Source organism: Myodes glareolus, chromosome 19 (assembly GCF_982192425.1).
Source record: "Myodes glareolus chromosome 19, mMyoGla1.1, whole genome shotgun sequence".
Lineage (NCBI taxonomy): Eukaryota > Metazoa > Chordata > Mammalia > Rodentia > Cricetidae > Myodes > Myodes glareolus.
In genome coordinates, this window is record NC_142044.1 from 37,849,166 (window position 1) to 37,871,969 (window position 22,804).

The 22,804-nt window shown below is 53.3% G+C and overlaps 2 protein-coding genes across 12 annotated transcripts; both read right to left on the bottom strand.

The window, feature by feature from the left end:
• Window positions 1-204: 204 nt before the first annotated feature.
• Window positions 205-11,144, bottom strand: Puf60 (poly(U) binding splicing factor 60). Of its 9 annotated transcripts, XM_048454504.3 has the most exons (13): window positions 11,005-11,144; window positions 9,623-9,742; window positions 7,722-7,823; window positions 5,536-5,631; window positions 5,341-5,430; window positions 4,413-4,463; window positions 2,219-2,380; window positions 2,044-2,136; window positions 1,706-1,919; window positions 1,432-1,622; window positions 1,161-1,296; window positions 735-970; window positions 205-648 (listed from the first exon to the last, which is right to left on the bottom strand). In XM_048454504.3, the coding sequence occupies exons 2-13, from the start codon at window positions 9,623-9,625 to the stop codon at window positions 349-351; spliced, it is 1,674 nt and encodes a 557-aa protein (XP_048310461.1). In that variant the 5' UTR covers window positions 9,626-9,742; window positions 11,005-11,144; the 3' UTR covers window positions 205-348. The 9 variants fall into 9 exon arrangements, with proteins under 9 accessions (XP_048310461.1, XP_048310459.1, XP_048310460.1 ...); XM_048454502.3 differs by lacking the exon at window positions 9,623-9,742 and having other exon boundaries at window positions 11,005-11,111; XM_048454503.3 differs by lacking the exon at window positions 9,623-9,742 and having other exon boundaries at window positions 7,722-7,820; window positions 11,005-11,054.
• A 5,310-nt stretch (window positions 11,145-16,454) lies between these two features.
• On the bottom strand, window positions 16,455-22,181 carry Nrbp2 (nuclear receptor binding protein 2). Of its 3 annotated transcripts, none has more exons than XM_087898868.1 (18): window positions 21,988-22,181; window positions 21,437-21,559; window positions 21,268-21,369; window positions 21,083-21,172; window positions 20,872-20,912; window positions 20,678-20,772; window positions 20,531-20,554; window positions 20,378-20,461; window positions 20,241-20,296; window positions 20,065-20,160; window positions 19,535-19,667; window positions 19,319-19,421; window positions 19,179-19,229; window positions 18,967-19,102; window positions 18,242-18,295; window positions 18,078-18,141; window positions 17,936-17,991; window positions 16,455-17,848 (listed from the first exon to the last, which is right to left on the bottom strand). In XM_087898868.1, exons 1-18 carry the CDS (start codon window positions 22,114-22,116, stop codon window positions 17,780-17,782), a joined length of 1,506 nt encoding a protein of 501 aa, XP_087754994.1. In that variant the 5' UTR covers window positions 22,117-22,181; the 3' UTR covers window positions 16,455-17,779. The 3 variants fall into 3 exon arrangements, with proteins under 3 accessions (XP_087754994.1, XP_087754996.1, XP_087754995.1); XM_087898870.1 differs by having other exon boundaries at window positions 21,083-21,137; window positions 21,988-22,004; XM_087898869.1 differs by lacking the exon at window positions 21,988-22,181 and adding an exon at window positions 21,847-21,979.
• Window positions 22,182-22,804: the final 623 nt, after the last annotated feature.

Consider the following 22,804-nt stretch of genomic DNA (forward strand, 5'->3'; position numbering starts at 1 on the left):
AAACCTCTCTCAGCACTACTCGGCGAGAACCTTAAGCCAACACTCCCCTTAAGTGGAGCTAAAGCAAGCCCCCGCCCCCCTCCGCCCTTCCGTTCACGCCTGCGCAGTATGTTAACACCCTCCTGGTCACTGATGCCCGGTCAATATAGACAAGACATCCCACACGCAGCGGACTTGGGTCAAGGGACCAACTTCAGACAGGGATTCAGGGCCAGCAGTATCTGCACCTTTATGTACACTACAGCGTGGGCTGGGAAGAGTGCCTGGTCCCAAGGACACCACTGTTAACACTCTACAGAACCCAAAGGAAATAAGGGGCAAGTGCAAGTCCAGGAAAGGAGGCCAAAGTCACGCAGAGAGGTCGCTGTTATCAAAACGCTCCTGGTCATACACTTCAGCCACCACCTTACGGCCAGCAAACCAGCGCCCATTGAGGGCCTGGATGGCCTTGTGAGTCTCTGAGGCCATGGAAAATTCCACAAAAATCTTGACGATGATCTCTGCATCCTCCTCCTCGCCCTGCTTTTCTTGGTAGATAATGACCCGGTTCACAGCACCAAATTTGCCACATTCTTCCGTCACCTCTCCCTCCAGGTCATCGTCAATGTCCTTGGGGTCCACCATGTTGCGCAGAACCATCACTGTAGACTGTGAGAAAGGAAGTGAATGCTGTGGCCTATGGACCACACTCGACCCACTCTCCCCTAGAGAGGGACTGGCACTGCCCCGCCTACCTCCTGTTTTCTGAGCAGCTTCTGCATGACCATGTGGCGAGCGCTGCTACCAGAGATGCTCATGTGCTCCTGCTCACTCAGCATCTCTGGCCGCTCCGACTCAGGAAACAGTTCCTCCTCTTCCTTCTCCTTCTTAGGCTCCAACAGCCCCAGCGTTGGTGGGCTGGCTAGGATGGGGTTCACCACACCCACAGAAGGGATGGTGACTGGAATGGGAGGGCGGGCTGGGGTCACACCTGCAGCAAAACCAACAAAGTTCAAGAGTCACACATATACCCTCCTTGAGGAGTAGAGCACTGGCTGGCTATAGCTATAACCAGTCTGCCCTGGGTTCAAAGGGTTATATTGAAATGAAATAAGTATGAGTTGGGAAGCTGAAGACAGCCACAAGGTGAGGGGTAAGGAATGGTGAAGAAACTCACTCACCTGTAATGACTCCAGGAGCCTGGGCAGCCATGACAGCCTGGGGAAGAGCCCCTAATGGCTGGGCCAGTGTCAGTGCTGGGGACACTAGTCCTGGCGTAGCTAAAGTACCCAGCACTGCTGCTCCAGCCACTGCTTCCTGCAACCAAAAGGCAACCACAGTCACTTTCTGGTCTGGCTACCTCTACCCAAAACCATTTATAGAGCCAGTTCCCAAAAGATCAGTGGGCCTATCCACCCACTGTCAAACCCACACCACTGCACCAGCTCTCACCTGAGCTGTAATCTTGGCTGTGGCTGCAGCTGCGGCCACAGCAGCAGCAGGCGGGAGACCTCCAGGCGTGGCAGGTGTTAGCAGGGGCATGGGGGGTGTGACGGCCTTGCCCACCCTCAAGTACTGGCCACCCAGATCAAAGAGGTTCATGGAAGACACAGCATCCTGGGACGACTGGGCCTTCTCATATTCTGCAGGGCAGGATGAGCAGTGAGGAAGGCCAGCCCCAGTATCAGGTGGGCTCCCTCTTCTCCTTGTCTCTTCCCAAACTTACCAATAAAACCATAGCCCTTGTGCTTGCCAGTTGTAGGGTCCCGGGCCAGTGTACAAGACTTGATCTTGCCAAAGGCTTCAAATACACTCTTGATGTCATCATCAGAGAGGTCCTGATGTACAGAGGCCACGTAGATGCGATTGAAAGCCCTAGCCTCCTCAGCCAGCTGGTCTATGATGGGTTGAGCCTGTCCTATGTTGCTGGGTCTGCCCACCTATAGAAGAAGTTAAGAACAAAGTCTAGCATCGGCCTAGGCCTGTGATGACTACTTGTACGTATGTTGAGTACACAAGTACGGCATTCTCAGCTCCAGGCCCAAGATCAAACCATGTAGTTACCTTGATGTTCCTGCCCCCAAGCATTACTGAGTTCATCTGCTCCAAGGCCAGCTGTGCAGCTTCTGGGACTTCATACTCCACAAAGGCAAAGCCCTAAACACAGGGAGTTGCCATCAGGCCAAGAAAGCAGATAGGAGGGCAAGCTAGGGCACTGGGGTAACTCCAATCTGCTTACCTTGTGCTTCATCGTAACAGAGTCCCAGGACATATCAATGCTCTTGATGGGGCCAAAGGGAGCAAAGGCCTGGCGAATGGTGTCTTCCCCCAGCTCGTAGTAGATGGAACCCACATAGACCCGGCACATGATGGCCAGTGCCCGCTGCCGCTGAGCTGCCATCTGCAGCAGGACAGAAGGAGAGAGCCACTGGCTGGTCAGGAAGGCAAGAGACTCAGCAGCCCTCTCCCATCCTGGCCCACCCACCCAGCTCTGCTGTGGGAAGGGCTCCCCACGCAGCAGTGAAGTGCAGGCTGGGCTCTTGCAGCCAGGGTTTAGGGGTCAACAGGACCCCACCCCAAGGAAGGCCAGGCCCAACAGCAGGACATGGAAGTACCCAACCCACCCAGGTCCCAGACAGACTGTGGCAGCAGAGCTGACAGGTGGTCAGAAGCCAAGGCTGAAAGCCCTATAATTCAGCCCACTTCTCCAGTCTGGAGGCCAGGTACCTGGGCTAGGTTGGGAGATCCTCCCACTAGTCCAGCCAAGTATTGGGACAGAAGAGGGAAGGAGGAGCTGTCCAAGCCAGAGACACCTACTGGCATGGAGGCCAGAAGACAGGGTGGCAGAAGACAGGGCAGCCATTGCCCAGAAGAGATCCCAGGGAAGGAATTTGGGAGCCCAGACAGGGGCGCTCTGGAGAGAACAAGGAGCAAGCTGCTCATGCAGGGAAACATAGGTGAGGACTCAGTATGCTCTACACTCCCCCATTCCAACACCTCCCACAAAAAAGAGCTGCTTGGAGCACATGACTGTAGCCACAAGAGCTGGCCCAGGTAAGAGCATCACAAGGCAGCAGAGAACCCAATGAAGAAGCCTCAGGGATCCTTGGGGCTGGGAAGCTGGCAGGACTAGCAGTGAGCTGGGCCACTGTAATGAGGGACCTCCCTGTGCCCTGGGAAAGGCTCCCTCCAACACTTTATAGATGTGCCAGGCAAGGGGTTCTAGAGTCACAAGTAGGGCCCCACAGGCCTGGCAGGGCCTTATTCCTTAACACAAACAAGGGCTCCTCTCACCCTAACAAAGGTCCCAGTGGCAAGAGACCAGTTTACTTCTTCAGATATTAACAGGCCTAAGATAGTCCAGTCTCCCTGAGAGAGAGGACTAAAAGGCCCACAAACACAGGACTCACCCAGGTGGGGCCTATCTTTCCTCACATTAGGAGTTCCCTGAATTGGGGGCCAGTCCCTCAAACTGGCTCCTGACAAACCTCAGGCTCTTGCCCAGATGAAGGGCCGCAAGGGTAGAGCCACCCCTTCTCTAAGCCCCACAAAGACATGAAGCTACAACTGTCCTTCAGGCCACAGCTGACAAGAGAGTCTAAGTCTTCCCTTCAAGGTGAGACTGACCAACTACAGGTCTCTCTGACCACATCTCCCAGGACTCCTCAGAGGGTCAACAGCTCCCTATCGACAGGTGCTTCCCAGAGTATGTCTCAAATATGAGGGCAACTCATCCAGGGATGGCCCTCCAAGAGAATATCCCAGAGAATGGGCCATATCTTTCCCACAGGATCTCCCCAGGATAGGGCCTGGCCACTTCAACTTGCCTCTGGGCAAGGAAGAGCCATCTCCTTCCCAGACTCCTCTGCTTACTGCAGCCATGGCCACATGACATCTACCCCTTGCTGAGAGCTAGGCCTGTGACCCAAGTTGTTATATGCCCTTCCCTCTCTTGCTCACTCAGGTCCCCAGCCCCCACCCCATCCATCCATCCTCCCTCCAGAGTATGATGGGGCCACAGTTAGGACCCCTCTCTTATCAGGGGCCTGACCCCAACCCAAGAGCCCGGGCAGCCTGGAGACTGTCGGAGCTGGAGGCCCACAGGTACATCCCCCACATGGGGTTACAAGGCACAGATGAGCCTGGCATTGGCAGCTACCCTCCCTGGCTGGCTGCCGCGGCTGCCCTCCGCAGTTACCTGGCCGGTTAGTTTTAAGGTGGGCCCTCAGAGCAGATGGAGGCCTCCCCAGGGGCGGTCCCGGGGTGAGTGCCCACACCACTGGCCCCACCATGCCTGGCGCTCTGCTGTGCTCGTCCAGAGCTGGCGGGCAGGGCCGGCCAGGGGAGCAAGGTCCCCAGCAGTGGGCTGCACTGCCCCCCTCTAGCCCTGACTAAGGACATGAGCCCCAGAAGAAGTGAGCATTTCTATTGACCGATTGCAAAGGTGAGAGAGGATCTCCAAAGCCCATTGTCACTGCTGCCATCTGAAAGACAGTAAAGACAGAGTTCAGTCTGTTGGAGCCGAGCAGTCTCCCGCTCTCGTCAACACCTCACGCAGACAGCAGCAAGGCGCGGAGTCCCCGCCCTGCCAGGGAGGCCCGCCTGCCTTCCCACACTGCTGGTCACTCTGGCTGGTCACTGGCACCTGCCCAGGGGGGCTTCAGAGCCCCAGGTGCCCTGCCCCACAGCCTTTGCAGCAAGACCGGCGAGGGCAGAAGGAAGGGAGGAGAGGGATGGACAAAGCACAGTGAACAGCCAGTATGAATGTTTGAGGGCTGGACCTGGGGGTGGGGAAGGCTCAAGGCCCAGGAACCTGTCAGCTTCACATAGGCTTCTTCCCACAGATATCACAGCCTCCAGCCTAGAATAGGGCCCAGTGGAGCATACCCCTAGACTGCCCCTTCAGTCAAGGGCCCAGGGATAAAGGCCTGACCACAGGGGCAGGGAGAATCACAACCTACATGCTGCCACCATGGCTGTGCACAGCCTGGGTAACAAGGGTGTGACGGAGACCCAGAGGCACCAGTGGGAAGACCAAGAAGGAGAACTGGGCAGAGCTATAGAGAAGGAGTGGGAAGGGGGTGAAGGGGCCTTATCAAGCAACAGGAGGAAAGGCCAGGCCACTCATGCCTCAGAGAGGACCCTGGTGGTCCAGAGAATGAATCTTGAGAGTCTGAGAGTGATAACACCTTCTGGGGGCAGTCGGCCACAGGCACAGGAGGAGGCAGAAAAGAGGAGGAGATGGTGGAGGTAGTGGGAAGGGGCAGTGGAGGCTTCCTGGCCCAGGCTGGGCAGGAGGGCCTCCAGCAGAGCCAGCCCCAAGATAGTGGCAGTGGCGTGCAGGAGGGTGGCGGGGCTCACCTGCAGGTTGGTGAGCTGCTGCTGCTGGTGCGCGATGGTCTGTTTCACCAGCACACTCTTGATGCTCTGCTCCATTGCATATTTCTTGGCCTGCAAGAGATGGTAGTGAGGAGCACTGGGGAGTCCAGCCTGAAGAGGAATGGCCTGCCTCACCAATCTTGGCTGAGCAATTGTGCCCAGGAGGTTCACTCTCACCTTCTGGAGGGCCTCCTGCTGCTCGGGCGTCAGGGGAGGCAGCCCCAGCTTGGTGCCTGTGCTTTGCCCATTCTCCATCTTGATAGAATCTGCGCCCTGGAGTAGGAAACAAGGGATTTGTTCAGCAGCAAACCCAAAATTTCTCATATCCCAGAAGCCCCACAGGCCCTCTATCCCTAGATTCTTAAACCAAAGTGAGATCTAAGCCCAGTACAAGCTACCTCCTGCCTGGTTAGGATGCAGGTCTTCCCTTCAGACACTGCTAGCCCCATTTAGGCTTCTGTCACAGTCATGACTCATGGGTGGGACACAGTAAATCAGGCAGGTACCCTGTAGGGCCAGCAGCACAATGGACTTCTCATGCAATTAACAGGAGATCAGTGTGCCTACCCCTTGTTGACAGAGACCCCAGAGTCTCTGTTCCAAGTCCTGTAGAAACAGCCAACCTCTGCTATGCTCCAGAGCCAGACAGCAGAACCAGGACCAAAGATTCATTACTTACAGGTTACCTGGCACTCTAACCTCTTGGTTTCCTCAACGGCCCTTGCCAGGTCCTCAGGCCACCCTCCAATAATGCCCATTTCGGGCCTCTCAGAAAGGGTGAGTGTTACTCCTCAGTTCATGAGTCCTACAAGGGGCTTCAGTCCACTTCAGTACATTAACAGTACTGTATGGCATGTGTTCAGCATACCAGAAGTCAGGTACAGAGCAGCACTCTATAGTCAGATGAATGTAGAACATGTGCCACTGGCTAGAGGAGGGCTTGAGACTTGCTGTAGACATGATCGAATGCTACCAGAATTGTTTACATTACTCCTATCAAAGCCATTTTCAAGCTGTTTGCAGGAGAGGGAAAGAGCCATGTAAACAGGGAAAACCCAATGTCAGAGCCAGCAGACCCTGGGAGTAACAAACAGAGCCAGCACACATTTCCAGTTCAAAATACCTCTGGGGACTCTTCTAGGCTTTCAGACACAACCTTTGAGAGCAACAGCAGAGAGGAAGGCCCTCCGTATAGCATAGGAGTAACAGGCAAGGACTAAAGCACAAAGGAGGCAGGCAGGGTCTAGCTGACTCAAACCCCATGAACCTCATCATGGATACCAGAGTACTGAGTTTCTGGTCAAGGGTCAAAAGGCAGGGAGCTTATAAGATCCCCCCCTCCCCAGGGCAGAGTCCCAAGAAGATCCCAAAGTCTCTCAAGAGATGGGACCAAGGGCTGCAGTCTGGCTCATACTAGATGTGTCCTCTGCCCTCTCAGCTGGCCCCAGGTCTATGAGGCTGTGACACTAGAGTAGGCTGTCACCATGGAAATAAATGCCAGTTCTTCTCGGGCCCCCTAGAAACTTTTCAATCTCTTCTTTGTCTTGGTGAACAAAAGGCCCTTCTCCCACCAACCAATGGCATACTGGCCAGCCAGTCAGGACAGAGAGCTTCAGCTCCCACAATGTCCCAAGATCCCAGGCTGCATACCAACATCTCTGTCTGCCCCCCGACACACACACCAGTGCCTGGAAGGTCTAGTCAAAGGCCACCACACTATCTTGTTGAAACCTTGGGGGACTCTGTGAAGGTGGGAATAAAGAATCTATCACCTAGCAACAACAGAGCCCAGCTTCACATCCCAGAAGACTTACTCCCATGGGCCAGTGATGAGAGAACAAAATCCATCCACACCCACCCATAAGCTCAAAGAAGCAGGGGGGAGGGGGTGTCCCCCAAGACACGTGTGCTTTGACTTACATGTTATTTTGTTGTTTTACTTACATGAAAACAAAGAGCTAAATGAAAATCCCTATTTTTGGCTCTAGACACAACACTGCCATTCTGAAACAGAGGGCCCATCCTTCTGCACAATGCTAATGGCTCAAAGCCAGAATCACTGAGGGCTGAGTTGTAGTTATTCCAACCATCCCCATCTCCTCCCCCTGCTGCCTGGCTAGCCAACTGCCAGGCCCTGCCCGGCCTAGGCTAGATGGACTCTTACAGGCAAGAGACAAAACAGAAACAGGCCAAGGAGGGGCAAGGCTAGGCCCCAGTCCTGTGGACACTGTGTGCCCAGAAGGCAGAGGCTGGTCACTGGAGTCCCCCACCACACGTCCAATTTGCCCCAGTCGGGTCTCTCTAGGCCTAAGGATGCATGGGCAGGCAGGCGGCCTGAGGGAAAAGATGTTTAAGATTAATACCTGTGGAGGTTTCCATTTGTCTCCTGCTGCCACCACTGCCGCCGCCGCTGCTGCGGCTGCTGCCGCTGGCTCAGACCCCCCTCCTTGTTGGCCATTGACCTGCTGCAGACAGGAAGGAAATGTAACCAACAGTCAAGCACACCCATCACCCAGACCCTCTCATCTTCCAAAGCTGAAGGCTGCCTTTCCCATCTAGAACAAGGGAGGCTGGGCAAGGGTTTAAGGTTAGCTGAGTTTATTTCCAGCATCAACCCCATCTTGTACTGCCCTTCTACCCTGACAGCACATATGCAGCCACCCAAGGTACTGACAGAAAGCAGAGCAGCAGCTGGAGCAGGCCTAAGTTGACAGTCTCCCTGGAAGGGACAAAAAGAAAAGGAGAGAGCGCAAGCAGTGTTCCAGCCCAAGGCCAAGAAAAGCCACCCTTTTCTGCTGACAGATTGAGCCAGATTAGAAGACAGGGTGACCAGCTGGCTGTATCCTCTCATCCTTCCCCAGGCAGCAGGAGCACTGCTTCTATCAAACTCTATACACACTTGGGCCAGGCCTCTAAGCTCAACCTTTACTCCAGTAATTCCACAAGCTCTGCTCCAATCTAGGCTTCCCTCATTCAGCAGACAAAGTGCAAAACTGCCCTAAGAAGACAGATGAGAATTTAGTTCTCCACACTGGTTAAGACCCACCCCAGGAGACAAAGAGAACACTGGTGTCCAAAGGCAGTGCTCAGGAGGTAGAACTCTTAACATGGCCTAGAAGAGTGGCCCCTGCCACCTGACACCTTGGCAGAGGTGGGCAATATGGTAAGGAGTAGAATGATGTGATGGAAGAGCCCTTAAACCTACCCTAGCTTCTCAGAGATTGCAGTGTGAACAGAAGTCAGAAAGTGCTTTCACTACCATCAGCTCAAGAACATGTTCCTCATATATCAAAAGACAGACAGATGGTTGTGCCCAATCTTGGAGACAAAGTCAGAGGACAAGATGAGCCTAGCAGGTCATCAGACTACTAAAGAAGGGGCAGCCTAGTATACTGCAAAGACTATGGCTGACCCAGCCTGTACCTGGAGCTGCTCCCGGTGTTGCCAATATGAATGTGCACTACTGCCTAGCTAAGCTCCACTGTGACTTAGAAATGGTATTCCAGAGAAAACTAATGGAAGGGCGACTCCTTGGCACAGGCACCTATAGAACAGAAGCTGCTTCTCAACACCTACAGAGAAAGCATGCTTCAGGCACTAGCCACACACTGGTGAGAAGGTTGAATATGGGGCTATGTATAACTTCCTGCCTCTCCAAATTAATAGTCACCCAGAACAAGGATAGTGCTGAAAGTCACAGACAATGCATATGAGCACTCCAGGGAAAGCTTACCTATGGACGCTACAAAAGAAAACCACCCAATTTAGCCCATTACCCGAGGAGAGAGTTCCCCGAGTCTAGAATTCTGTTTTAACCAGTCATCGGGAGCACCTAGAGAAAACGATCATTTGTTAACACAGCTAGTCACTAATATGCATCTCAGCCAATTGTCCCAGGTTCAAGACCTAACAGTCACAAGCTGTCACCTTGGGCAATGAAAAACCAGCAGGCCTTGTAGTCACAATGCTCCCCAACCCAGGCAGTGGTGCATCAAGAGAGGGGGAGTCCCCCTGAAGAACAGTGCTGCTGAGCGTCTCTGGTGCATAAGCCAAGCTCTGCTCTTCACCAGCTCAGAACAAAGAATTACTTCCATTATAAGACACATTAAATAACCTGAGGCAAATCACCTAAAATCTACGCCTCAAGCTCCTCTTGTGCAGGGGGATGGCCTATCTCTCAGGCAGCAGCGAAGATTTTACAGAATCATCTTCCATGAAGTCCCTTAGTGTCTGGGAAGTCATAGGTTCTAGCAGTTATTAGTACCATTGATAGCAGTGCCAGGCCCCTAGAATGGGACTGGCTGCAGGACGCTGTCTTCCATCTGTCCAGGTCCCTTCACAGGGTGCAGTGCTGCTTCCTGGGTAGCCAGGCTTGTACTGAGCACTGTGGATGCAGCAAAACAGGGAAGAGAGAGAGACAACTCTAGGGGCCTCATAGTCAACTGATGGCAAAGACTATTCAAACTGCTTCCATGGTGAGACTTACTGACCATGCCCATCTCGAGCCCATCGGTAGAGCTGCCCCCAGCTAACCCTTCAGTCTGCATGAAAGTTGGCGGTTACTCAGAAACGAGGCATCCACTCTCCTCCAGTGCTGTTCAGAGTATCTCATACCTGTCCCTCTCCTTTTTATCATCGGACAGGACTGTCACCTAGTACTCAACAATCTGGCTGTCTCTCCACAAAGCCCATTTGCTCCTGTAGCTTCAAGCAGCGGAGCATGGTTTTGTTTTGGTTTGTTAAAAAGTTAGCCATGATGTGAGTGGCATACTCTAGCTCTATCCCTCACAAACTGGGGCAGGTGTCCCTTCCCAAGTATGAGGGTGCAGCTCCCAGCTAGCAGCCCGGGTATAACTTGACCCGACGAATCCTGCTTAAGTCTTCCCAGACCTTGTTCCATCATTCTTGGTGAGGGTGACAGTTAATAAAAAGCTGGTTGCAGTGGGGTTAGGTCCAAGAGATAAATGGTTCCTAAGGTTGAAGTAGGAAGACCGGTGGCTGACACTCCCGGAATATTCCTGACTGACCAGGGAGCGAGCTGAGCGGAGCAGGCGGAGGCTCGCCAGCACAAGACATGGGGTAAGCAGTCTTAGGACGCCCACAAGACCTGCGACCAGGGCAGGCACTGACTCTCGGGTTCTACAACAGAGCCAGGGGAAGAATAATTGCTCGAAAGATGTGGGAGGATTGTGGGGGTAACAAAATGGGAAACCCGCTTCTCTGTGCACCACGGCACAGAGCAAATGTCATGGGTCCGCCCCTTCCGCGTCCCCAACACAGGCGCAGTCACGGAGACCCAGAGCAGGCGCCACGGCTCCCTGACGCTGCCGGCCGCCTAGACAGCTGTCGTCCAACTTCAGAAGAGCGAAGACCGCTCTGCGGGGGACCCAGCCCAGCCGCCTGCGGTCGGCCCACCCCGCCCAGCCGCCGGAAACTGGAATCCTCGAGCCGGAAGCTACAGCTACAGCCGCGGCAGCGGCCGCGCGCGCCCGCTCCGCCCCCGCCCCGCGTGCCGGGGACCACAAGAGGGTCCGTGTAAGGCCGGGTCAAGCCGCTACGCACCCAGGGGCTTTCCGCGTCCTGGCCCGGCCTATGGCTCATTCCCACCAGCTGACTGCCGCCCTTGGCCGCGAGGGACTCACTTACAAGAGCTATAGTCGCCGTCGCCATCTTGCGTCCGTCGCGGCCGCCGCGCGCGCCACAAGCCCCAGCTCCCTCCGCAGTCTCGCGCGATCTGGGCACCGGACGCGGAATTCTCGCGATAGACCTTTCCCTAGCTACGTGGACGGAGACCGGAACGCATTTCCGGGGCGGAGCAGGCAGCTAACGCACCGGACTAAAACTGAACGGAGCGGGGCGGGCCGGGGCGGGGCCGGGGCGGGCGGGAGTGTGGGAGTGGCGACTTGGAGAGGCCTGTAGCATTCTTGAATCAGTTCCGTCTGCCTATTTTACCAGCACCGTTATTTTAGTTGAATCCACTCGCGGAAAGCAGCGAAAAAGTGCGGCTGATCCCTTCTCGACTCCGTTCGTTGACATCTGAGACAAGAGACAAAAGAACTGATGCATCTTTGTGTTGTCCGTCTCTGAAGTCAGGAGTCTGCATTTATTTGGAAACACAATCTCTTTCCTTGAGAACGAGTAGCCTTTTAAAACGGATGACATGCCGGTGGACCCAAGAGATGGTTCCCCAGCCAGTTGTGTATACAGTCCTGTGGGCATAATGTGCACGCTGGTCCCCAAGTCCTAAGTTGTATATGTTTAAACCTATATGTTCATCTGTGCTGTGTGCGGAGGAGCTGCTCTGACGTTTGTCTTGAGTTTCACCGAGTCCCAAGGCTGCCTGCAAAACACCGCCAAATAAGCTCAGGCACCTTCAGCTGCCCCCGATAGCCATTCTGCTTTCTGCTTCGGTAAATTTTAGAATTTAATATAGAGATCTCTAGCAAAACAAGGCAGAATGTTTTCCTACTCTTACGGAGTCCCTTTAATAGCACAGGAGCTATTTTGAAAACAAAGCCTAAGAGGGCAGAGAAGTGGACTGCTGGGGAGTTAGGGAAGGGTGGGCGCTGGCTTTGCAGACTGGTTTCTGACGGTTGTGTCTGGAATTTCCGGAAAAGCACAGATAGGAAAAAACAAAACAAAAACGTAGTTGCCTCAAGACTTCTTCTGTCCCTACCACATGGTGCCAGAAGGTCTGGTTCTGCCAACAGTGGCTGCAAATTAGCTTCACTCTGGAAAAGAAGCACTGAGACCCAGCTTAGCATTTCATTTTTTTATTTTTATTTATTATTTTATTTTGGTTTCTTCAAGACAGGGTTTCACTCTAGTTTTAGAGCCTGTCCTGGAACTAGCTCTTGTAGATCAGGCTGGCCTCAAACTCAAAAAGATCCACCTGCTTCTGCCTCCCGAGTGCTGGGATTAAAGGCGTACACCACCACCACCACCTGGTTTAGCATCTCATTCTTAAGCACAACCAGCCAACCAGAATCACCAAGCAAGGAAGGGTGAGGAAATAAGACACAGAAGTAACCAAGGGAATAAAGGAAGCAAAAGAATAAGAACAGTAACTGAAATCAGTTGGTAGTGGCACACGCCTTTAATCCTAGCACTCGGGAGGGAGGCAGGGGTAGGCCATTCTCTGTGAGTTCGAGGCCAGCCTGGTCTACAAGAACTAGTTCCAGGACAGCTAGAACTGTTACAGAGAAACCTCGTCTTGAAAAACAAAACAACAAAACTGAGAAAGCAGTGTAATCAAAGATACCCAAAAGATGTTGCATCCAAAAAAACAAGAATATAAAGACCACCAACTGAGCCAGGCGATGGTGTCACATGCCTTTAGTCCTACTCTGCTGAGTGAATTCCAGGACAGGCTCCAAAGCTATACAGAGAAACCCTGTCTCAAAAAAGAGACCCCCGACTGAGATTTCTTCCAAAGAGAAAAATGAAAATGACCCAATGGTGATGGCGACACACACATTAATCCCAGTACTCAGGAGGCAGAGACAGGCAGGTCTCTAAATTCAAGGCCACGCTTGTCTACAGAGTGAGTTTCTGGGCAGCCAAGAAACCCTGTCTTGAAAAACTAAAAGCAAATATGAAAACAAGCAAGTTAATAGATTGAAAAATAAAGTTGAGCTGAATGTGGTGGCACATACCTTTGATTCCAGCGCTTAGACTCAGGGCAGGGCAAGGCAGATCTCTGGAAAGTGGAAGCCATCCTAGTCTTACTTTCCAAGTTGTTTAGCTCTGATAGCCAGGTAGTAAATAGACCCTATCTCAGCCGGGTGAGGGCAGTGGTGGCACACCTCTTTAATCCCAGCATTTAGGAGGCAGAGGCAGGTGGAACTCTGTGAGTTTGAGGCCAGCCTGGTCTACAGAGCAAGTTCCAGGACAGGCTCTAAAGCTACAGAGAAACCCTGTCTCAAAAAACCAAAAAGAAAAACCAACAAAAATAAAGTTGAAAGGCCCCCCCCCAAAAAAACTGTAATCACATTGGTCAATATTCTTCAAGGTTTAGAACAAGATGGGCCTACCAGAACCTCTAAAAATGGTGCAATCCCCAGCCCAGGGTGTTGAGTAGGCTGAGTCTTACCACCAGGGAACCACCTGGTTTCCCCACCAGGGGGAACCTCAGGCACCACCCTCTTGTGGTAGCTTCCATTGATACTAACGTATAACACTTTTCAGAAAGGTCTTTCGCAAGCTGCTAAAACCTCTAAATTCACTGAGATGTTGAATTTGTCGTCTTTAGAAGAACTAGCGACATGGGGACCTTGGGGGAGGATTAAAGGGGGGAGGGAAGAGGCAGGGAGGGGAGCAGAGAAAAATGTAGAGCTCAATAAATATCAATAAAAGCTATAAAAATAAAATACAAATAATATACTAATATATATAAAACTAGCCAGAAGAGACTGCATGATGACAGCATTTGACGGCTTCAGCTATCTTGTGAGTCAGCAAAGAGTTAATGATTTAGCAAAAACAGCTTCTGAATGCCTGCTCCACGCATGGCCCAGAACCCCACACTGATTTTCCTGTCCTTGCTTTACTTTCACTCCACAGAACCTGTATTCACTTCTAATGGAGTGGTCCACCCTGTAAACACCATCGCTTCAGAGGTAGCTGAACTAGGTTTTCTGTTTCTTTTTCCCAGACTGGGTTTCTCTGTGTGTCCCGGGCTGTCATGGAACTAGACCATACACCAGGCTGACCTCCAACTCAGAGATTTTCCTGCCTCTGCTTCCCAAGTACTGGGATTAAGGTGTGTACAACCACCGTCCAGCTTGGACCAGTTTCTTAGAGTTACCAATGGGCAATGTCCCTCTCCTGAGTCCTACACATGTAAAATACCTGAACCTCACAATTTCACAGAATTGCTTTTGAAAATAAATCTTGTCTCTCTGCTCTACCAGAGGCCACCCTGGCAGGCGGAAGTCCAGATCAGTGCCTATTCCAGCTGTCATCAGAGAGGCCTTCCTTAGCAGCTGATGGGAGGAGATGCAGAAGCTCAAAGACAAACACTCAGCAGAGAGATTGCCCAGACTGGAGATCTCCATCAGGTTCCTCCCCTTGGAACCTGGGAAACTCCTGAGGAAGAGGGAGAAGAAGGCACCAGAGGAGGTGGAGGACACCGGGAGAACATGGCCCACAGAATCAACTAAGCAGGACTCCTAAGGGCTGAAGGACACTGAAGCGTCCATCATGAGACCTGCATGGGTCTGCACTAGGTCCTCTGCATATATGTTATGGTTATTAGCTTGGTGTTTTGTGGGACTCATATAACAGTGAGAATAGGGGTGTCTCTGATGCTTTTGCCTGTTCTTGGGACCTTTTTTCTCTTACTGGGTTGCCTCGCCTAGCCCTTTTAGGAGAGTTTGTACCTAGTCTTATTTTATCTTGTTATGCAGTGTTCCAGAGATATCTCCAGAGGCCTGCTCTTTTCTGAAGGGAAACCGAGGAGCGGTGGATCTGGAGGGCTGGGAAGGTTACAAGGAGGGAAGAGGAAACTGCAGTTGGGATATAATGAAAAGAAAGAAGTCTTCACTTCTGCCCTTAAGCCCTTTCATAATCAGCTCATGCATCCGTGTGTATATACATAAACACATGATAAATAAATGTAAAACAATAGGGAATACAAATATACACCTCAATAATTTATCTAGGAAATAGAGAAATCAATAAATAGTTCGCTAAAATGTCATTTTTCTTTCTTTTTTTGTTTACAGTGGTGAATTCCTGATAATTTCCAAAACACCAGGCAAAGAAAGGGCAGGAGAGACAGAGGAGCTCTTACAGAAAAGGTCAGAATTCAGAAGCATCGCAATTCCTGGAACTAGAAGAATGTAACATGACACCCTTGAATCTTGAGGAGAAAGGGTTTTCAACTAAGCAAACTTCTTGTACCCTGGTACATTTTCAATCCTGTATAAGATTAGAATAAGGACAAACAGGCAAAGATTCCATAATTTCCCATATATTTTTCTCAGGCAATTTGAAGGCTGTTTCTTTTCAGGTTCCATAGGTCAAGGAAGAAGAACGCATGGGCCCAGAGAGAACAGTATGCCATAGAATCAAGAACAGAACAGCGGAGAGCCGGTAAAAGGAGAAATAGTGGTCAGTTGTACTTGGTCCTAAATATTGAGAGGACCCCAGTGATGAATTAATGGCAAACACATGGAGAAGGCTAAGGCTAAGGGGAAGAGCTGGTTAGAGGTTCAGCAGGCGAGGGGGCTTGGCACCAAGCCTGATAATGTGGGTTCAATTGAACCCACATGGTGGAAAGAAAACAAACTCCCACAGATTGCCCTTTGGCCTTCTTCTGTGCTATGGTATACACACACACACACACACACACACACACACACACACACAGAGAGAGAGAGAGAGAGAGAGAGAGAGAGAGAGAGCGAGAGAGAGAAATGAATGCTTCTAAAAAAGAAAGCAAAAAAAAGAAAATTATTAACTTCAGAGAAAACAAAAAGTTGTGCAAGAAAGAAACTATAACTTGGGACACCTTGTTCCTTGCTGAGACCGGCACTAATTAGACTGAAACTCAGACAGCTCTGATGCCCATCAGACTCATAAGATGCTGGCTCAGGGGGTGGGCAGGTGACTAGCCTGACAAGTTGCCATGTGGGAACACCTAAGTATAAAGGGCAATAAACAGGACCCAAAGCATGCTAGTGGCATAGAATGGTGGCACACACTTAATCCCAGCACTGGAGAGTCTGAGACAGGTAGATCTCTGAGTTTGAGGCAGGCTTGGTCTATGGAATGAGCTCCAGGCTAAGGCTAAGAGACTGAAATTTGTGGAAAACCAGGGTAGAAGATTGTACTTGTCTTTTACTATTGACCCTGTGCCCCCAACAATTCTACAATATGCAGTAAGGCACGGTGGCTCACACTAATAAACACTGCACAGGCCAGGTTTGGATACTGAGTTCCAGGCAAGTTGGATAAGATAGATAAAATTGTATCTTATCTCTAGAGATAAGCTGGACAGAGACAAGATACAATACAGCACCTTTGAGTTCAAGTTAATCACTTGTACAATCTGTTACGGATTTTCCAAATAAACTATGTGAGACCATGCATAATCAGTGTTCATTCAATTTATTAGCTGTTCCATGACAAATCTGCTTTATTTTAGGTTTTGGTTTTGGTTAAGATGGTATGGTAGGCAACACAGCAACACCCCCACCCTGCGTGTGCCCACGTCCATTCTCTTAAGCACCAAACCCCAGGATGATTAGTCTCTGTAGCAAAAGGTGCTCTGTAAGTGTGATTCAGCTACAGGCCCTGAGGGGGTATCATCCTAGATTATCTAGGTGGGTCCAACCTACTCACAAAAGGCCCCAACCTTCCAGGCAGTGGAAAACCAGACAGCTAGTCCAGGACACACATTCAACCTGACGCTGCTGGTCTTGAAGGTGGAAGGAGAATTAAGAAAAGTTGGTGGCTTCTAGAAGCTGAGAAGGGTTCTTAGTTGGCAGCTGTAAAAAAGTAGGAATTTCTGCCTTACCACAGCAAGGAAGTGAATTCTACCAATAGCTTGAAGGAGCAGGAGGTGAGCCCCATCCCCACTCTACCCCCCTTTCCAGAAAGGAGTTCAGTCACAGATGACTGGGTTTTAATCTAGTGGGGGCCTGTATCAAACTTCTGATGTACAGAACTGTATTAGTGTTGTCTCAAGCCACTATGTTTGTGATAAATGTGACAGCAGCAATGTGGAACTATTAATAATACAGTAGTGATCTTTCCTGGTTTCATATATGAAGAACTGTTTAAGAAGGGACTTGAATGCATTAAATTTATACATACATTTAAAAAACATTTAAGACTTTAAATTTGAAGCTGGAAGACAGGCAGTTCAAGAATGAAGAACAGAACGATCGTGCTGATCCTGCTGGGGGACTCTGGGGAGGACACAGGTCCTGGTCTCAAGTGTGTGGAAGATCAGTGAGGGGGACTCTGGACAGGTATGCATGGGATCGGGATTGCTCTGGGTGGGACCAGGGATCCAACTCCAAGCTCTCTAGCCTCTGAGTCTCCAGCCAAGTCTGGTCTGCCTGATGCCCAGTATTGCATTTGACACCCGAAGGGGCTCTATTACTTTTGAGTTCAGACTCCTTCCCTAGGTTTTTATGTCACTTGAAGGCATGGCTGTTGTCCAATACCAGATGGGGAAGTTCCCCTAAATGACCTGTATCCTCTACTCCCATTCAGGCTTGGGACTCCATCACCACCCCGGGACCCACACTGCTGCGGAAAGCTGGGGGAGGGGGTGTCTTCACTAGCAGGGCCTGTGTTCATTGGCTCCAGGAAACACAGGCAGAAGGCAGCTCTGAGCAGTATGGCGCTCTTTGCCAAGTGGACAACCCTGAGCCCTGGTATCCCTGCTGGGCTGCCAGGACTGGGAAGGTCAAGCCTGTGTCCCACGGTACTTGAGAAAGGTGGTCTCCAGGAAGGCTGCTAGCTTTGTCCGGTCGTCCTGCAGTGGATGGGTAGGGGGACACGGGAGTCGTGGGCAGCTCGAGTCACCCTGCACCTTTCCAAACCTGCCGTGCGCCCCGCCTACCTCGTGCAGGAAGCCGTAATGCACTAGTTCAGCAGCAAGGTCCTGGGCACTGTCGGCTGAAGAAAGGACAAGTGAGGGGTGGCACCAGCCGGCGCCCGCCAGCCCCAGCCCCAGGCCGCCACCTGGTCCCCTGTCAGCCTACTTGGGAGCAGGTCATAGGTCAGCTGCCGATGTAGGCGGTCCTCCAGCACCAAAAGCAGAGTGAGCTGTGGATGCGGAGGCAATGGCATGGTCAGCATGGCCCCGGCACACCAGCACTGATTGCTCCCCAGCCCCCTGTAGCCCTGCCCAGGGCCCCTTGCTCACGTGCCACCGAGCCTTGTCCTCGCTTCTCTCCAGATTGCACTGCATCTGGACCACCTGAGGGCAGGGACGTTACATTAGCCACAGAGGACCGCTTAGCAAAGGAGCCCAGAAAGATCAGCAGAGATTCAAAAACGCTAAACATCTCCAAGGGAGGCCCAGAAAGCTCATCCTGCTGCACCAGCACTGAGGTGTCAGCGAAGGCTTCCAAGACAAGGTCTTGGGTTTGAGTACTGAGTGGTGAACAGAATGCCTTGAAAAGAGTGGGGGAAGGGGGATGCTGTGTCCCAGGATGTGACTGCACAGAAAAGCAAGATGCCAGCAGGCCAGGAGGCTGGGGCTCACACTGCCTTCGAGTCGCTCTATGGGCAGCCAGGATCCAGGACACTTTGACTACTAGCATTTGAATTTAGGGTGCACTGTGGAAGGAAGGGAGCTAGGAGGGTAATGGCTCTGGATCCTGTTGAGGAATGAACATGGCCAAAGCCTTCAAAATGGGATGTCCAACAGGACGGGGAAAGGGCTACAAAAGCAAGAAGCCTTGGGGAAATGGGTGTCTCAGCTTGATTACATGTCCATAAAGGGCTCAGCTTGGGTTTGGTCTCTGGCAGTCTGGAGGAGAACTGGGATGGGGAGACAGAGCTCCCCCTCCCCCCGAGAAAGGCACCCACTATCTGGCTGTGGACAGTTCTGAAAGACAGCACGGTTCAACAGGAGTCGGGACTCACCTTCCTGGTCTCTGAGTCAAAGGGTTCTGGCGTTGGGGTTTTGACCTTCTGTGCCTCCTCTGGAGGTGGAGCTAACACACGGGGAAGTCCCAGGGGCCGGGCAGCCGCAAAATTCATCAGTGGGTAGATTCCATTCCTGGAGATATACCAGGGGGTATATAGCTGGGGGCTCTGGCCTGACAGTGATTTTCCTGTCTCATGCCAGCTCTCACCTGACATCCTCTAGGAATTTGTCCAGCTCCAAGAAGGAGACCTCTGAGTACCTAGAATGGAGTGGGTGGTACATGAGCAGTGTCAGGCTAAAGGCTAGCCAGGCAGCTAGTAGGGAAAGCCTTATGTGGTCACTGCTCACCGCCACTGCATTGGGGGTCCATGGGGCTGGGGCATCTCAGCCAGGACGGCATGTAGGTCCATTGCCTTGGTCTTTTCCTCTACCACATTTTCCGGCATGAGGTCTGCAAATCACAAAAACCACTCAGGGAGATGGACCCAAGCCAAGGGTCCTGCAAAGACCCTGCCACATTCTGACCCCAGCCTCCTGGCCCACCCCAGCCCTTCTGCCTCTCACACTGGTGCTGGATGAAGCAGTGGGCTGCCAGCAGCTTCAGCGAATGCACCTCGAAGAGCACTCGGTGGAAGAGGAGGTTGTGGGCAGAGGGTCGGCGGGCAGGGTCCCGGGCCAGGCAGGAGAGGATGAATTCCTAGGTGGTGGAGAGGAAAGGCGGGAGGTGGGTGGAAGATCCTTGCTCTAGAGGAGGTCCCTGAAGACCCTAGACCCCACGGGTCCAATCACCACATCCTCCCTCCTCAGTGGTGCTACAAAGTCTTCCTTTATGGATGCACAGAAGAGGAAGGCATCCCATTAGCAGCTCAGGATCTGATGCTGTAAACTTGGGCCCTGAACACCCACGCTCTACTTCCAGTCACCCTTGTGAAATCTGTGAGTCCCAGAAGTCTTTCTTCCAGGCAGGCCTTAGTGCAGCGGCTGGTATACTTTCAAACGCACTGATTAGGCTAGACTTCTAGCTGTCTAGAACACTTCAAGGGCAAGCTGAGCCACCTGCAGCCCGTCCCAGAAGAGCAAGGTAAGCTCCTCACCCGCATGTTGGGGTCACTCAGTGAGTGCCTGGCTCGAGCAATAGCCTCCTCGGTGACCCGGGTGTCCCCATTGGCTTGGATCTCCAGTACAGCCATCTGGGTAGAGGAACAGATCGAACATGGTGAGATGGGTTGGAGCCCAGAGGAGAAGAGGCTATGTCGAGAGTGGCCAGTACCTCCAGTGCACACATCCCAAAGGAGAAGATGTCCACTGCAGTCCCATCATTGACCTCTGAAATGGGAAGAACAAGGCAGGGTTGGTCAGTCTGATTTGCCAGCAGGTCAGGTGCCCTAGAGCCCCTTAAGGACTCACCGCCATACTCTGGTGGGAAAAAGTGCAGGTTTCGAAGTTCCTCCCGCTCAGCGCGGATGGGGCTCCGGAGATCATCAGGAAGTGCTAAGGAAGAGCGCGGGGCTGAGCAGACCAGTTTCTCCAAGGTTCCCACACCCCAGAGGCCCCACGCACCATTGGAGAAGATGCGATACCACACTGCAATGGCCAACACAGAGAGAAAGAGCAGGCGTCAGAAGGCTGGCACACTGGGCAATCTCTGCCCTGGGCTCCCGCAGGTTCCCCAACCCTGCCCCCTGTCCCGCCCCGCCTCGCCAGCACCAGAGCCGATCTTGATGAGGCCATTGTGCTGAATGAAGATGGTGTCGCTGGTCAGGTTCCCGTGGATGATGGGGGGACTGCAGGCGTGCAAAAAACTGCAAGCATAGAGGAAGGGAGGCAGGAAGAACCGGGTCAGAGCGCACCGGAAAGGTGCAGAGCAGGGGGCAAGCGCGTGGGCAAGTCCGGGTTCTCACCTGAGTGCCGACAGGATCTGCGTACACCAGCGCTTCCATGCCTGGCAGCGGACGCACGACTCCGTCGGGTGGGCACCAAAAGGCTGCTGAGCCTGTGGAGCCCGCCCGCTACCCCGCTCCTGTCCCGAGGCCACTGTGAACCCCCCCCCCACCCCACTACTGTCCCTAGGTTCTTTTGGACTCCCTTCAGTCCCTAGCCCACTCCCCATACCCGGGCGTTCATGGCCTTGTGATTCTTCTTGGTCTTTTTGAGGAACTGCTTGAGGCTGCCAGACGACACGTATTCTGTGATGAAGATGACCTGCGGGCAGGCGGGCTCCGCCGTTGCGGGTGGGTCCCCATGCTGCCCCACCCAGCCTGTGGCTTCACTCCGCCCCACACCCGCCCCTAGCTCACCCTCGCGCGGGCCTCAGAGGCGTCCAGCCAATACTTGTGCAGCTTGACGATGTTGGGGTGGTCCACCAGCGCCAGCTGCTCAAACATGGTCTGGATCTTCTCCTAGGGAAGGAGGATGGTCGTGGGGGCAATCACGATATGGAGCAAAGGGGGTATGGACAGGCCTTACCTCATGGGCCGAAAAGGCCTTCCTATCCCCGAAGTGGAGTTCGTTCCACACCACTTCTACCCCCTCTTCGGTGTCCATGGCCAGAAAGGTGCTCTGAATCCCTGGCATGTTCCCTTGGTTCACCTAGGTGGGAAGGATGTGTGTCCCAGTACGAATAGACTCAGGGTGTGGACGTGGTCCCTGCCACCTTTCCCCCACCAGGAATGTACTGCCAGCCCTGCCCAGCTCAGAGGGAGAGCTGGGGGTGGTGAGGCTGGGGATCTACCCTCTAAGGGGATAGGGGTGGTGTCCACGGGTGGACCAGGATGTGAAGGTTGGGGACGATCCCCGAAAGGGTAGCGGGGGATCCAAGAGGCACGTGGAGGTGGTCCCAGGATGACAGTGGTGTTCAAGGAATGGGGGTTTCTCACCAGGGCGTGGGGCCAAAGAGCTCCGAGGGCCTCCAGAGGCCAGGGTGTCAGGGGAGACCGTCAGGTTGCCCGGACCCCAAGGGCCCCGTGGCCTCCAGCCTTAGGCTTCGGGACGGCGGCGTCACCCGCACCCGTGCCCACCTGCTCCCGCCGCTTCTGCCAGCGGCCACACGGGCTCTCCTCCAGAATGTCGCTCTCGTCCTCGCTCTCGTCCTCCCGCTCCCGCTCGCGCTCCCGGCCGCGCCTTGGCGCCGGCTCCGGGGCCGCCATGGCTCGGCGGGCCCAGGCCGCCGCCCTCCGCGCAAGCCGTCGCCCCGCTCCCGCCCGCCCTGGCCCAGCGCCCGGCAGCCCAACCTGGAGCCCAGTGGAGCAGCCGCCGCTAGCCCTCTTCGGCTTCGGGAATTGGGAGGTGCGGGCTCGCAGCGGACCCGAGGGAGGAGCGGCCCCGCCCCTCCGGAGCCGCCTCTGCGGGCCCGTGCTAGAGTGTAGCTCGACCAAGGGCGGCAGAGCCCCGCCCCGGACACGCCCCATCTGCCCAGACCACTCCTGCTCCCCCAAAAGCTCCGCCCCGAAGAGACGCGCCCCTCAAAGGCACCGCCTATTCCTGCGGAGGCCTCTCCTAGGCTACCCCAGGCAGCTGTGCTCTCCAAGCGCAACGCGCCTTGGCTGGCCTCCTCCGTAACCACTCTGGCCAACTGTTGGAGCCAGTTCTTGCACTGCATCCCGATCCTGCTCCTATCACACTGTCCTGAACTCGGCCCCGATGTAGAGGGTCCGAGAGTCTGAATGGGGCAGCAGGGGTCAAGGGCATCTGGGGGCAGGCACTTAAGTGGCAGGAGGCCATATGGTTTCAGAAATGGGGCCAGCTCTCCCCTCCAGTAGCCAGGGGAACACAAAGAGAGCACCACTAAAGGTGGCGGATGAACACACCAGCACACTGGAAAACCAACAGGATGCA

Bases quoted from the DNA above. Each gene is read 5' to 3' on its own strand.
- Puf60 (XM_048454498.2), bottom strand. From the start codon at position 11,028: ATGGCGACGGCGACTATAGCTCTTGTAAGTGAGTCCCTCGCGGCCAAG. The intron at 5,431-5,535 runs GTGAGAGTGAAC...CATCTCTTGCAG, and splicing joins AGCAGGAGGCCCTCCAGAAG to GCCAAGAAATATGCAATGGA. The intron at 1,920-2,043 runs GTAACTACATGG...CTTCTTCTATAG, and splicing joins TTGGGGGCAGGAACATCAAG to GTGGGCAGACCCAGCAACAT.
- Nrbp2 (XM_087898868.1), bottom strand. From the start codon at position 22,116: ATGGCGGCCCCGGAGCCGGCGCCAAGGCGCGGCCGGGAGCGCGAGCGG. The intron at 18,296-18,966 runs GTGAGTCCCGAC...CCCTGCCCTCAG, and splicing joins TTGACTCAGAGACCAGGAAG to GTGGTCCAGATGCAGTGCAA. The intron at 17,992-18,077 runs GTAGGCTGACAG...TCCTTTCTTCAG, and splicing joins GACCTATGACCTGCTCCCAA to CCGACAGTGCCCAGGACCTT.